Below are 15183 nucleotides of genomic sequence, written 5' to 3' on the forward strand. Positions count from 1 at the left end.
AAGCTTCATCCAATGTCTATTGGACTCATAGGTGTATTTACTTGATTTTAATGGGTTTTGGATTAGGCTGTCAGGGAACTGGATGGAGCTGCTTCTGACATTTTGAATGGTAACAATCTGCTGTTCAGGCCTCTGACCACACTTTGACTATTTCAAACTCCAAAGATTTCAGTGTGGAAAGTCTGTGCTTCATTACTCTGCTTAAAGTGGAGGAAGAGTAAAGTGTAATAAAAATGAGTATGAAAACTGCTTACTTCAGAACATTTCTAGACACAATGGGTTGTAGTAATCCATTTTTGTTCCTAGTGGGGGCTTCCTTCCCAGCACTTTATGGATTGAAAAATCCTTCATTTCCCTAAACCCCCCAGGATATATTAAGACTAGAATGCACTGGAAAAGGAAGTTTCCATCCCACAGAAACTTCAGAATTTCAACATTGGTTCTAGTTTCAAACTCAGATGAGAATTTGACATTTCAAAGCTTTTCAGGGAGTGAAGTATTCCTCAGACATTTGATTCACAAATGTCGGCATTTATTTCAATCTGTGTCCACCAAGCCATTGATCTGAGCTGTGAACTGAAGGCATAATATCCCTATTCTCTTCTTTGCTTACAAACCCAGCAGTATCTTCCAGAAGCTTCTTTTCATGATGAGTCTTCAACAAGTCAAATCCATCAATAGGTCACTGGTCTGCTAGAAAAGTAGGCTTTTCTAGTTCTGCTGCTTAAGTTAACCTACTTTTTCTGACAGGTGGATCTCACCTAGTGGGCTGTATCTTGAGCATCATCCATTCCAATCATTCCAAAACCTACTTTCTATGTTTTGTTCATACTGCCAGAAGATGTTGCAAGAAACAACTAATTCTCTGTTCATAGAGACCTGTTATTATTCCCCCCAGAAACAGTTCTTTAATTTTCCTGTGCCTGACTTTTTATTTTTACAAGAGTGCAGCCTATATACTTCTTTCTTGTAAGATCTACTAAGAAGCAATGTAAGAGATCTGAAGTAATGTTTTTGATTATGAAGCATCTACAAATCTATTGCAAATACTACTGAGCTTTTTGCTGGGTGTAATCATCCCCACATGACTGAAGAAGGATTTGCCTCAGTAGTGAAGGGAAAAAAAACAGCTGTAAGTGGGGAAGTTTATAAGTTGGATTTTTTTTATTACTATTATTATTTCAGGTATTAGTTCAGCTAATCATTCACAAATATTTTTAATGAATATACAAGACATATTCCCAGAGCTCTGGATATCTATTAGGATAGATAATCTAATGTTGCTAACTAAAAATCTACCCATAAACCTTGGGAAGAAAGTAAATTTATTTCATTTTATCAAAGTTTCTGAAAGTATGCAGTTATTTGAGAGACATTACCAAGCATAGGAAGGTGTTCATGTTCTGTACATGAACTGTGTATTTAAATTTTTATATTCACAAGAGATCTCCATTTTGTTTAATACTCCCATTTGAAATAAAATATTTTTCAAAAAATAAGGATTTTAATGTCATGAACTGGCAATGGATATCTGTTTCAAAAAGAACAACGAACCTCAGTATAACTTTGTTTAACATCTGAGATTTTCCTGGTGGTTAAATCTACTACTTGTGACCTAGCCGAAAATAGCTCAATTTATAAATAAACTTTAATCAGAGCACAGACCATGGTAACGTGTGAGTTGATGATTCAGAAAGCTAAAATGCCTTTAATGTTGTAAAGGCTGTTTGCCTCATACCTGAGTTTCACATCCAGCTCTTTTCACATCCAGGCAGTTCACATGTTCTTTTCAAAATGGGTAAAAGCACATAGATTTGAACACCATTCTAGACTGAATCACTGAATTAATATAAACTATGCTATGGACAGGTATGGAAAGGAATTTTGGCCTTTCCACTGATGTCTGTTATCTTCAGTACTCTTCTCACTCAAAGTGCTAGTGAATTCTAGTAATGCACTTGAGAGAAAGTCATCTGAGTTGGTAGCATAGCGTCAGACTGTTTACAGACCACGCTAATGAAATTTCTCTTTACAGAAACGTTCATGAAAATAAAGCAGATCACTCTCTCAATGTAAAAGGTAGTTAACTCCTTGTATGATATTCAGAAAAATAAATCTTACATGATATCCCTGATAGATTACATATGTACCTGTAAGTGGAAGATTTGAATGAAGTAGTCACAGTCAAGGTAAACTTAACTTTGGTTCAGCTACCTAAACATAATGTGCCATGGTGGTTTTAATATAATAAAGTACCTCTTGCAGTCTTGGTGTGACCAGTTTTTTAAAGAAATGTATCATTTTTTGCATGACTATTATTCCCTTAGCCTTCATTAGTTCCTCTGGAGACCTCATAATATAAGGTAGAAACATGGGAGTGTTGACCCAGTTCTGAATGAGTAGAAATGGGAAAAGTCAAGCTCAAATTTAATCTATAGTGCTTAAAATTCAATTAAATATGATATCAGTGTTATAGATAACCAAGGAAAATGCTATTGTATCACTAGTAAAATAGTGATGTTAGAAATGGGAATTGAATTTGCTAAAAGGAAATACCAAGTGTTAATCAAAGCCTACATTTTAAAGGAAAATGCATAGGAATTGTCAAAACCACAATTACAGGGAGCTGTAACAATGATCTCCAATTGTGCACTCACAGATTTGCACAAATAAAACAAGTTAATCTGAATATTTAAGTATGCAAGTTACACATGCAGCTTTTAAGAGCCTGGAGAATAAGTACCCTATATGCCCGTAAGTGTTTCTAAGACTCAGCTCTCTGATTTTAACTGAAGCTCACAGATGCAGGAAATTTTAAAGCTGAAATACGCACTTTATTTTAAATTCCCTGTGTATATATATTCTCTCTGGCTAAGAGTCTTAGCACAAACTTCTTAGAAGCAGAATTTATACACAGTTACTTTTTCATTGCTTATTTTACATGCCAGAATGCTAGAAGGCTTTTCATTTTCTGATATGTATAAAGAGATAATTATAAACTGTATGAACTTGCTTAATTTCTTGCATTTCATCTATTTATGTGTAAAATTTATAACTTCGATCCAGAATTCAAAGTTCAAACAAGAGACTTGTATTAGCAGAATGCAAAAAAAAAAAAAAATTATATCCCATTTATTTAGTATCAAATGCATTAAATTACAAATTTATATTTCATTCACCTAGAATCTATATGTTGTTTGTGAATTTGGAGGCCTAGATTATCTATTCAAGTATTAAATTCTTGAACAAAACAATTTACACATAAGTGTAAAACCAGTTTCAGCATCTGATTCTGAGTTCTTTTGTTTTAAACATTCCTTCTTCTTTTATCAGTTCTTAAAGAAAGTCTGAATGCAGGCTTTGACTGTATGGAATAGGATTATTGTCAAACATAATTAAAACCACATGGTTTTTCCAACTGTATGGCAGGTAAAATTTCCCTGAGATCTCAAACATGTTATTATCATCAATCTTTGTTGCTCTATGTTGCTCATTTGTTTTATACATCTTCTCTCTGAGGCTCTGTCTTCTTACCTACTTCACGGATATTTCTCTTTGAAACTGTAAGTGTAGTTTCTGGTGGACCCTGACCACGAACTGTTGACAGTGCAAGGAAAAAACAACCTCTCCTTTCTTTCTCTGTACTGCAAAAGCGGTCAAGTACTAACCTGCTCACTATCTCATGTCTGAAACTCACAGCCAGATTTGCTCAGCCTCTTTTATTGCTAAAGTACCTTATGGCTCTCTAGAGATTCTGAGCGAGAAGTTTGGTGGTAATTAGTAGCAGAGATGGATCAAGCAGTCAGTAAGTAGATGCTGATTTTGAACTGCACATCTTTCTATCTTGCCAGATTGTTGGCTGTGACCGCCAGCTGGGAAGCACCGTCAAAGAAGATAACTGTGGGGTCTGCAATGGTGATGGGTCCACCTGCCGGCTGGTTCGAGGCCAGTATAAGTCCCAGCTCTCAGCAAATAAAAGTAAGCTGTTCCTTCTGGTAAAGCGCCATCTCCACTTCTTACTAAAATATATATTTCTAGCATGTATCTTTCACCCCACTCTTCATCAGGCAGTTGAATGATCATGGTCAGGCTAGATGTACTCATCATTTCTTCCCTGTTCAGGGAAGAATTCATGCTTGCTCACATTATAACTCTGACTGAGGGAATGGACAGATTGTTGTGGAGAGCCATCACCAATGTATTCCCTGTTTAATCTCATACCTTGGAATAAGCCAGAGAAAGAGAAGAGCTGGCTCAGCACCCTGCTAAGGCTGTATTAGCTGGCTGCGTAGAACCCAGTCCATGCTGGACTGAAAAGTATCTTATTCTGCCCCCAGAGCAAAAAAGAGTACTAAACAGGGATGGTGGTACCATCCTGACACACACATACACACACAGACACAAAGAGGAGAGGAGAGGAGAGGAGAGGAGAGGAGAGGAGAGGAGAGGAGAGGAGAGGAGAGGAGAGGAGAGGAGAGGAGAGGAGAGGAGAGGAGAGGAGAGGAGAGGAGAGGAGAGGAGAGGAGAGGAGAGGAGAGGAGAGGAGAGGAGAGGAGAGGAGAGGAGAGGAGAGGAGAGGAGAGGAGAGGAGAGGAGAGGAGAGGAGAGGAGAGGAATAATCCTCATAAGAGGTTTGGGTGTTTTGTTTTTTTTTCTGAGACAAAGCTGAACTTTTGTGGACAAAGGAAATAATTTGCAGAGATTTAGGAATGGAATTTCATGTCATTGTAGCTGTTTCTCCAGTGTACACAAACAGATTTAGAAATCTCCAGGCTGCTTGAGATTTGATACTATTTGAAGATTTTTTTTTTAACAAATGTCTTTTCCTCCAGAAATAATTTACTATTTTTCAGTTGCTTTGCAGTAAAACAGATTTTTTTTTCTTTTCTACTACTAATAAAGGTACTAATATGTTATGCACGGTACTCACAGGTTAATAAAATACAGTCCTCAGTCCCAGTCATTTGCTATTATAGAATGTTACATAACTAGAAGAGCAGAGGGCATAGTCTTAGAGGGAGACAAATGTGAAAAAAAAATATTAGAGAATGGATAGTTCAGATAAATCTGATTTCAAAAATCATTACGCAGAGATGAAGTAGATAATCAGAATTTGTGCACACAATGTGGCATTATTCTTTCTGTAAAGATGCATGTTGTTATGTGAATTTTGAATACAGCAAAAATAAATGCTCCTTTAAATTGGCTTTTCACAAATGTTAGGGCACACTTGCTTCAGATTTCCATCACATGTGCACCAGTATGAATTCTTTATGAGGTTGTCCTCCAAAAATTTTATGTACTTCCAATGAAAATGGGGGCATTTAAATTCTGAAAAGCTGTTAAAAATCTAACCTGTGTTTATTTACTATGTTTATACTATACAACACTGATTAGATACCCATCACTTTGATTCTTTTGTCCTTCTCATAGCTTCATGTTTATTTGTAACTGTGTGTAAGTCTACATAAACACTTCTGGTATCAGGACTTGATTTATTTCCTGAAATTATATTTGATTTGCCAATAGCTTGATTCCAAGTAATTTCTATAAAATAATGCTTATTTCTCAAGAATGATGTCTAATTTTTTTTTGCTATGAGTTAGATGTTAAAAGGATTTGCAAGCCAGACTGAATGTCCTGTATCTTAAGGAAAATCAGAAGAGATACTTTGCAGCAGTGACTAGACAGCAGCAGAGATGTTCAATGAGATCACCTTGGGTTTTTATTTGCCTAACAGAGTACAGAATTCATTTTCAAGAACTGTGCTAGAGAAATTGGACCATTACTTTTATAGCAGCCCTGCTTCATTAGTTTCTGAAATTATTTATATCTCAAAACCACCCTAGACACAGTCTTGATCTCATCATATGAAATCATTTTCTCTTGGTGCTTATATCCAGTTTCTTTGTCTATACTGTTTATACCATGCCAACGCATAGGAGGACAGTACTAGAAAGAAATTCATAAAGCTTTTAAACACTTAACATTTGCGATGGGAACAGCTTCCTTAGTACTTATAGGAGTAGTGTATGTCTCCCAGTGGCCTCGGAAACAGAACCATAGCAGGGTAGGAGGCAGTATGACTTCAAATTCTCTCCTATATTTTTCTGAAAAAGAAAGCACCTGTTCCTGTGATCTAAAATCAGAAGAAATTTATATCTCAGGGTACTTGATTCATGTGCCTGACATAACATTTGCTTAGATCCCTTCAACTTTTTCACAGCCCCAGACCACAGTCCTCTCAGTTATGTCAGACTCCTCCTTTCTTCCCTACATCTTTTCTGGAGGAAGCCAACACCCTGCTAACCTACTTCACACCTTTTCTTCAGTGTTCCACATGGCAGCTCAACAATCTGCCTCCTCAGGAAATTACCCCTCAGCCCCTACTGCTTCTGTTTTGTGAAAACAGGAAGCACAATGATAAGCGGAAATCTCACTGAGCATTTCTTTTCACATCAAGTGGGCTAGGATTTCAAATCCAGAGCAAAAACAAGATTAGGTGAAATATAGTTCTAGTAGCACACAGAGGCAAAAGAGACATAAAAAGAATATATGATGTACAAGCTTGCATGACCTTTAAAATTCCTGATTTTACTGTAACATTTAAATGATTTTTTTAACTTTCGAGCACAGAGTCTATAACTGAGAGACCATCAAATAATAATAAAGTCATGGTTCTGTTTTTAACAAAGGTTTGTAAGAATTAACACATTTTCTGAAAAAAAAAAAAAAAAAAGTAGAATTAATGTTTTTCCAAACTCATTCTAATAAACATGATATATACAGCAAGGTGATTATATTCATGTTTGCTATTTTATTTTTTCTTCCCAGATTGGATTAAAGCCATTTATCCTATTTGGCGTCATCTTGAATATTAGTGCCAATGTGGCAGCCGTAAAATAAACAGTAGAATATCAATGTTTAATAAATTCTGCCAGATTTGAATGCTTGTTTTCTCAAACAAAAAATTTGAAATCTGTGTTAAAATGAAAGATGTCTGTTTTTGTTCATCAGCGTGATAACAGCAAAATGTAAAAGCACAAACTGTGCTGAACAGAGTTTAACCCCACTGCTTCAGAAGCCTTAGGAGGCACTGGTTAACTTGAACAAAGATAACAGATCAGATTTTGAAAATGGAGTTTGATTAAATATTAAGATAAACTTACACTTCCCTGCTTCACCACACACACACCAATTCAATTGACTTGGAAGTACCTTAAGGGAAGCCAGGGTGAAATAGAAAGCTACTGATTACTTTTGAAATCCAAAAAATGTTTATAAAGAAGTTCAGAAGTACCTAGCACAAACACAGAGATTACCTACATGTCCTGTGACGCTCAGCAGTTTATCAGACTGTCTCTATGGCCACCTTTATTTTGATATTAAAAGGCCACAGAAGCATTGGATATTTCATCATTTTCATAGCACTCTCCCAGATAAGAGTGTCAGAAATTCCTGTGGCACATGATTGAATTTAAAATTTAAGAGAGTTCTAGTTCATGCATTTGAAATATTATAGGTTTGGATGAATGAACATGTTGTTTTAGAGAAGTCCTTCTTTCCTTTATTTTGTCCTTTTCCTGTTCCTTTCCTTTGCTCTTCAACTTAAAATTCCATTAGTTACTATTTTGCTGGTAAGCAAGAATCCTGATTTAACTAAGTTGAAATACTTTTCTGCGTTTTGAATAGTTCTCAGTTTGCTCTGGTATGTTTCTAGAAAGCTATGGGCATGGCCCATATCTTTGGTTAATAATGCACTTTTATGCGTTGAGTTAGCCTTACCTGACAAAGTTACATGTTTCTTGGAAGCAGAGCTACACGTCTTCCTAGGGGGGGGATAATGTGACACAAATGTGGGCTCAGTTCTTATGAACAGATAGTGAAAGAGGCATTGTTCTTCTCACACATACCACCTCCCCAAAAAATCTGTTAGTCATGCATGTTTTTTCTCCCAATTTGTAGTAACAGAACGAGGCAGAAAGGACAGGGAAAGGTGAACAGACAGTCTAAACCATCAGATTGGACCACGTCAGTGCCCTCTAGGCATCCAGTCCACTAGCCTAGCTTAAAATTTGGAGTGTTTTCTAATATTGTGTCACACCTTCCCCTCCTGTCTCCCTTCAGAATGATACTAAGGTTGCTAAATTTTCAGAAATGCTCACCAAACCAGCTTTCACAACAGCATGCTCTGAACAGCTAGTTCACTCTCAGTTTACAATGCTACAAAGCTCCCAAGAACTCACAGGTACAAGATCTTGCTCTAAGACATGACAGTCTAATCGGCCTCTGTTTTTCAGTGGCTTTCTCTTAGTGAGGTGGAAAGGGAAACAGAATTATAATAATTCTAGTCATTATCATAAAAGATGTGAAAGAGAAGGCATGTGTGAGCAGTGGGAGACTGCCGCGGAACGTGGGCAGTGGGTCATAGAGAAGCTGTAGATTCCAGCTCGGAAAGCTGAAGGGAAGAACAGTTCTGCTAAATATCAAAATAGACTTAAAATTCCCTGCTTCACCACAAAAACCTGTTTAAAAGACTTGGAAGGATCTTAAGTGGAGCCATGGTGAAATAGATTGCTATTGGTTACTTTTGCAATCCAGAAATAGTTGTAAACGAGTTGAGAATAAAGAAAATCAATGCACTTGAGTTCCTCAAAGTAGAAGATTTTTAATCATATTTAACAACAGGGCTCTGTTTCCGAAATTTGTAGAGTTTTGTGGGGGTTTTTTTGTTTGTTTGTTTGTTTTTTACTTATTCCAGAAGCTGTTTTTCTGACTTTTTTTTAGGCATCTATTTCGCTATTTATTTGAAAACTGATGGGAATTTCTGTTTGTTTGTTTACTTCATGCATTTTTACCTTCCCCACAGTGGTTGATACAGTGGTTGCTATTCCCTATGGCAGCAGACATATTCGCCTCGTGCTGAAAGGACCCGATCATTTATGTAAGTAGAAAAAGTGTACATTTGTTTAAGAAAGCCTTGCAAACCCGCAGTGCTCTGTTTATAGTGTGGTGTCTGGTTTCCCTCTCTGAAATCAATGATTTCGACACAGGGGTGCGTCCTGCCCTCAGAAGCTCTCCCCAGACCCAGTTACATCAGTGATACATGCTAACTTCAGAGCAAAGCCTGGCCAGCGTTGCAGAAACCTTTTCTCCTCCATAATTTTTCTGTCATTTCTGTTTGCTTATCCTTTGGCTGGCTCACTTGGTGCCAAGTTCCTTTGTTTAAAATTCATAAAATATATCCCACTGAGTGAAGAAATATTGAGGACAGTAAAGTATAAGCTTCCCTACAGCCGAGCTTAGCCATCAGCTGCTCATGACTTTAACACATGTTTCTGTTATGATAATCTCTCTCACTCCAGTAGATACACAGACACACAGAAAATTGCAGTGAGAAGATCAACAGCAGCATGCAGATGTCAGACCATGCACTTTAGGAGTGATGTTGCTCCAGAGAGTGAAGCCCCTTGACTGCTGCTAGCCTATCGCTTGGTAGCTATAATACATTTTCCCTACTTGGCCTGACATGGAGCTGTGCATCACAAAAGCCCCTCTGGGAGAAGAACCTAAGTATTTGAGAGTATGCTGGGAGAGGTGTAGGCAAATCCAGTTCTTTCCTGGATAGAAGCGCCCTGCAAAAGAAACTCTTACTCTCCAATGCAGTAGCTAGTCTCAAGCTGCTCCTTTTTTTTCACTGGCAGCAAAAACAATAGCGTTGGTAAAATGAATTTGCTGTCAGGGAAAAATAAAAATAAAAGCCACAAACCAATGCCCTTGGGCAGTACTGCGTAACATCACAGCAGCACAAATTATTGTCAGACAAGTAGGACTGCCTTTCTCCTTTTCCAAAACTCAATAATGCCTTTCCTGCAGCATAGACCAGTCAGAGCCCTATCTGCTTATCAGTGTAAATACAGTCACGAAAGTCAGCAAAATCACAAAATCATTCTCCCTAGACTTCTTCTGTCCAAAGTACTTAAACTGAGTGGAAAGATAAAGGGTGGTTTATTTGTACTACTCAGTGTACAATGCTTGTGTTGAGAAAGCAATAAGCATGCCACAGTCCTTTAATGATTGCTTAGATTTAAAGCTATGAATAACAATCAGCAAATTACGGTTTATAAATTAAGAAAAAAATACGTAATGTTTTTCTTAAAATATCTAATGTTGTGTGTACTTCAGTTTTAAGTAGCCCTTTGGGCACGCCAGCACTGCTCCAGTATGGTTGTTATTACTTTCCCAGTAAATGATTTGCATTCTTATTTTCTCCCCTCTCTTTTTTTCTCAGAATAGACATTCTCTTCCCAGGTAGAAAAAAATTCTTATTTTCACTTTTTCTTTCTTTTTTTTTTTTTCCCTGTGAAATTGACCTGTATGACAGCTTAGAGAGAAATGAGATTTCAGGAGAGGCTAACCTAAAGCTGTCTTCACTGAGGCCATATCACATTTCAGGACAAATAAGATTTGAATCAGCAAGGTCTGCCGGTGTCATTGCTTAAGATTTAGATGAACTGCTCTCTGTAAACATAAATAAGCCCAGATAAGTCTCTCTCTTGTTTCAGACGTCTCCGTGAATCTTCCTGTTCACCCATCAAAGGATTTTATATATGTATGAGCTACAGTCCATTTGGGGATGGGAGTATTTTGCCCTGTGAACTTTGGTTGTGGGAGAAGTCAACAAGAGGCCAATTACATATACACAAGTCTTAAAACCATCTTTATCCCTGGTGCATGCAGTCCTGTCCAGAAATAACTATAAAGCCAAGTGTATCACAAAGGAAGAGACTAGTCTTCCTGAAAACCAAGGAATTCATTAATACGGAGCAAATTCTTAGTGTACTGCCTCAGCAACATCCTTCTTGAGTTAATTCCCATGACCCACCCTGGAAACCAGCCTAATTGCTGCTGTTATCTTTTTCCTCTAATTAACAACTTAATACATGCCGATGAAACTATTTCTCCCATTTACTCTCTCTCAAAATATTGTTCCATCACAGATTAATAGTATGGCCCAATTAATTTCAGACTATCCCTTAGTTACTTTTATCTGGAAAATTTGGTATATAACATCACAAATTCATTTGAAAGGATTACAGCTTTTCATGACAAAATGCACCTTCACTTTGAATAATTATACAAAACAGCTTATTGGTGAACGTGCTCTAAGGAGTAATCTGAACTTGATGGGGAGGTTAACTAGATGGTGGAACAGGTCTACATTCTGATTATTAATTTCCATTTAGGAAATTATTTGTGTAATCACTAATTTAGGAAGAAAATCTGCATCACTACCCTACGATTTTCATTCATTTATTCATTCATTCATTTATTTATACTGTTCTCAGTTGCTGTTATTTCAAATTACAATGCTCTGGATTCCTGTTAATTTGTTTGTATTTATCAGATTTGGAAACCAAGACTCTCCAAGGTGTAAAGGGTGAAAACAACCTCAGCTCCACGGGTTCCTTCGTTGTGGACAATTCTAGCATTGACTTCCAGAAGTTTCCAGACAAGGAGATACTGAAAATAGCTGGGCCTCTCACTGCAGACTTCACTGTCAAGGTGAGGGTCATCAATTAAATGTGCTCCTTAAAGCCATATAAAATGACAAATGACACAAGATGTAATAGAGAGATTAGAATTATTTTTTTGAGTTCAATTTTCCAGTAGATACTTCCCACAAAGCCAAATCCAGTTTGGTTATTGAACTCTGTTTGTAATCCTTTATGACTAATTGTCTGATGAAAGTTTCATTGAACACTCTCAGAGAAGAGACAGTTTATGAAGAGAAAGGCATATCTAATAACTGCCCCACAGAGAGAAGATGAACTCACTGCAAGAAATGGCAGATTACTTTAGAGGCTGTATGCAGTTTGCTTAGTTTATGACAAAAAGAAAGAAAGTTCCTTTTGGTCCATAATTTGTGGGATTTATACCAGTGTAATTACACAAAAGGCTATTAGACAGTGGAGAATGTGATTCCCAACTTCCAAAGTAAAGGGGATGACTTTGGTAGAAAAGTCATTGTGTCATTTCAGACTTCTGCTCTGTGTTTCACTGGTAATAAGAATCAAATTGTTTCCTCCCATTAGACCATTTCTATTCTTCCAGGTAATATAAAACACATTGCTGGAAGCAATGCGCACATTCCGTAGGAAAACACGTACAAAAATGAACATTTGGGAATTACAATAAAATAAATCCTTTTCCAGTAGGTACAAAGAACCAGAAGGATTTCAGCTGTAAAATTATAAAACCTATATCATGTCCAGGACTGCATAGGTTTTCACCATGGGCCCCAGAGGTAGATGATATTTGCTTTAACCTAGAAATGACGGCAGCTAGGAGTTTGAACTGTAAACTGCAAAATTCAGTAGTTCATGGGATTTGGCTGAGCTGGACTGGCATAGAATTTATCAGCTTGAGTGTGAGCAGAGCCCTGTGGTCTGTCCTCTACACCTCTTGGTATGATAGCAGCACAAAAATCAAGCAGAAATTATCAAGACTAGTTCTCAGAGAGAAGCCTGACCTGAAGAATGCAGTCTTTTACTTGAAGTTCAGAATGAATATGCCTCAATAAAACATATGTTGACCACCTCAAAATATCCGAAATACTGTACTACAGATTATACCCAGATAATGAAAAATACTGATGTAAACAGTGCTGCCTACTTTTAATTACCTGCACAGCTATGGATTAAGGCTGCCTGGTTAGTTAGAGCATACCTGTTGGTGTGGACTAAAGGCACTGAAATGTTAACGGAGGGGCAGGACTGTGATTCTGGCATTTACACTGTTCTCTTGTATGAGAGGGGGAAATAGTTTTCTCCCTTGAAGCTTACAAATCCTTCTCTCTCAAAACAAGGTAAAGTACTGAAAAATTAGATGAAAGGCTTTACTGTGGTGCTAGCAGGATATTTTTGGTGTGAAGATTTACTTGCCTGAAAAACAGTTTTTATCTAAACAGTTCTAGATGAATTTGTGGCTGAATCAGAGCTGTGATTTGAGGATCGTTGTCTCCAGAATCCCTGTTGTTCATCCTTTTCATTTAATCCTGAATGTTCTCATTCAGTGAGGTCAAGTATACCTGGAAACAGCTCAGAAGTAGATTTGTAGTTTGTTTATTTGTAATATAGAATGCTTTAAAATTGCAGGAAGAAACTTCATGCTGCTCTTGTAGGATCTGAATTGTATAACTGCTAAAATTCTTGACTTAGTGAGTGGTAAGTTCTTCGTGTGCTATACACCTGACAATCTTTTCACAGGAGATGCAAATAGTAAAAACGATTTAGTAAAACATCAGCTCATTTTCTTGTTTTTTTTTTTTTTATGAATGTGTTAGCACAAAATGAGAAAAACAGAGTTTTTAATGTTCTTAGTTTCTCTATTAATGACTTGACAATAACAAATCTTCAATATAAACAGAAAATAATGTTTCAAATGCAAAAGACAAGAAAAAATTACCAGCACACTTTCACTTGAATTTGATTGCTAAAATTCTGAGTATTACCCTGTTTGGATTTTTTTTTAAATTCAGAATTCTAAATCACATAAATAGTTTTGGGGTTTTTTTTCATTAAAAATTATCAGATTTCATAAACTGTTGGTGAAATGAAGTTCAGTTTCACTTGGAAGTCTTGCTGGCTGACAGTATGTTCTAGAGAGCAGTGTAGTAATACCGCATAGTCAGTCTTGCCTTTCACTGTCAGAACTGCAATCAATCCATGATTTTACCAAGGTCACATATTCACCTGTCTGTCCTGAAATGCTTCCTCTGTCCGTACAATCTGATTCAGACAGAAAATAGAGAATCATGGAGTCATCACTTCCTTTTACATATCTGCAGAGTGAATTAAAATTGTCAGATGGGGTCTACAGATGACAGTATAATGTTAACAATGATTACTGACTGATTATTTAAACAACCAGCACTGTGAATTTGAACCACCTGAGGTATAGGATTGATGAGACAGGGATTGCCAGGGAAGTTAGGGCCGGCAAAGCACAGCCTGTTAGGGTTTGTGTTATGATCTACATCTAAGTAGTTAGTGTCTTAGCCCTATGTTGGTTAAGTGTTGGTTAAGGGCTGCTGCCAAAAGAGGCTACATGTCTATATTTTGTGCCAGTGCTAAGTATGTCTGCCTATTTGAGAGACAGTGCAGACTGGCTTCTCTCAAGCAGAGTTACTACTGAGATTAGGATTTTGGCTGCTAGTTGTCCAACAAACCATAGCTAAGATAAAGGTCAAAACTGGATGTGGAATTACAACGAACACTAGTCCTACCCATTCAACTATTTCAGCTGTGGTCTAGACAAGCAGAAAATACTGGTGAAAGAAATTCATTTGATTAAAGTCTAGATTAGCAAATGAAAATATATATATAAACTGGGGCTTAGCTTAGACTTCCTGGGACCTCCAAGGGCATGCAGGAGATCACGCATGCAGCCAGCTGGCAGATGCTTTTGGACTTCATCAGGCTAGGCCAGGAGTGGATTAAATAATCTTTTTTGAACAAGGAGCATACAGTGATTTACCTCACTGAATGAAGGAAGAAAGTTTAAGGGACTAGTCCTGCAAGCACTGATAGGTTAGGGTTAAGATGTTTCTTGTATGAGCTAAAATTCAGTCTGTGTGAACAGAAATAGTGAGAGCTAAAAGCTTAATTGTGGCTAAGTTATATTATCTGTCATCAGTGGAAAATGACCTAAGAATTTTGCTGAACTTTGGGATACCCCACTGGAATATGGTCCTTTCATCATAAAACTGTACTACTTCTTGAGACTTACTAAAGTCACTTCTCTAGAGTGAAAACTGCAATAAGTAATTCTTCAACAAGGCCTGCATCACTGGCTTTTATCAGTCTGTATTTCATTTCAGTACTTATTTTTTTGTAGAAGCTATATTGTATTTTCCCAATTTCCAAAAAAATAATACAACTTTTGTAATAATTTCTAGGTCAGGCCCACACAGAATGACCAGCCTGAAAGGCAACCTAAACTTTGTTTATCTTGACTAGACCTTGTGATAAATTTAGAAAAGTTCTATATTTTTTCTCCTATTACAGCAAATGTGGCAAAATGCATGGGAAACCATGTAGTAATCTTCCAAAAATTATGTATTATTTCTGTTTCACACTCACCTTTGTTTCTAATTCAATAAAATTTTATTTAATAGTTCTT

General features: G+C 37.0%; 1 protein-coding gene across 2 annotated transcripts in view; it reads left to right on the top strand.

Annotated features, from left to right (window-relative positions):
• The window catches only part of ADAMTSL1 (ADAMTS like 1), a 439216-nt gene that overhangs the window by 302454 nt on the left and 121579 nt on the right, over positions 1-15183 (top strand). For both annotated transcript variants that reach the window (XM_004949124.5, XM_429157.8), the window contains 3 exons: positions 3852-3978; positions 8870-8944; positions 11408-11565. In XM_004949124.5, the coding sequence (XP_004949181.2) occupies positions 3852-3978; positions 8870-8944; positions 11408-11565 (360 nt within the window). The remainder of the gene's footprint in view (positions 1-3851; positions 3979-8869; positions 8945-11407; positions 11566-15183) is intronic.

This window comes from Gallus gallus, chromosome Z, assembly GCF_016699485.2.
Source record: "Gallus gallus isolate bGalGal1 chromosome Z, bGalGal1.mat.broiler.GRCg7b, whole genome shotgun sequence".
NCBI lineage: Eukaryota > Metazoa > Chordata > Aves > Galliformes > Phasianidae > Gallus > Gallus gallus.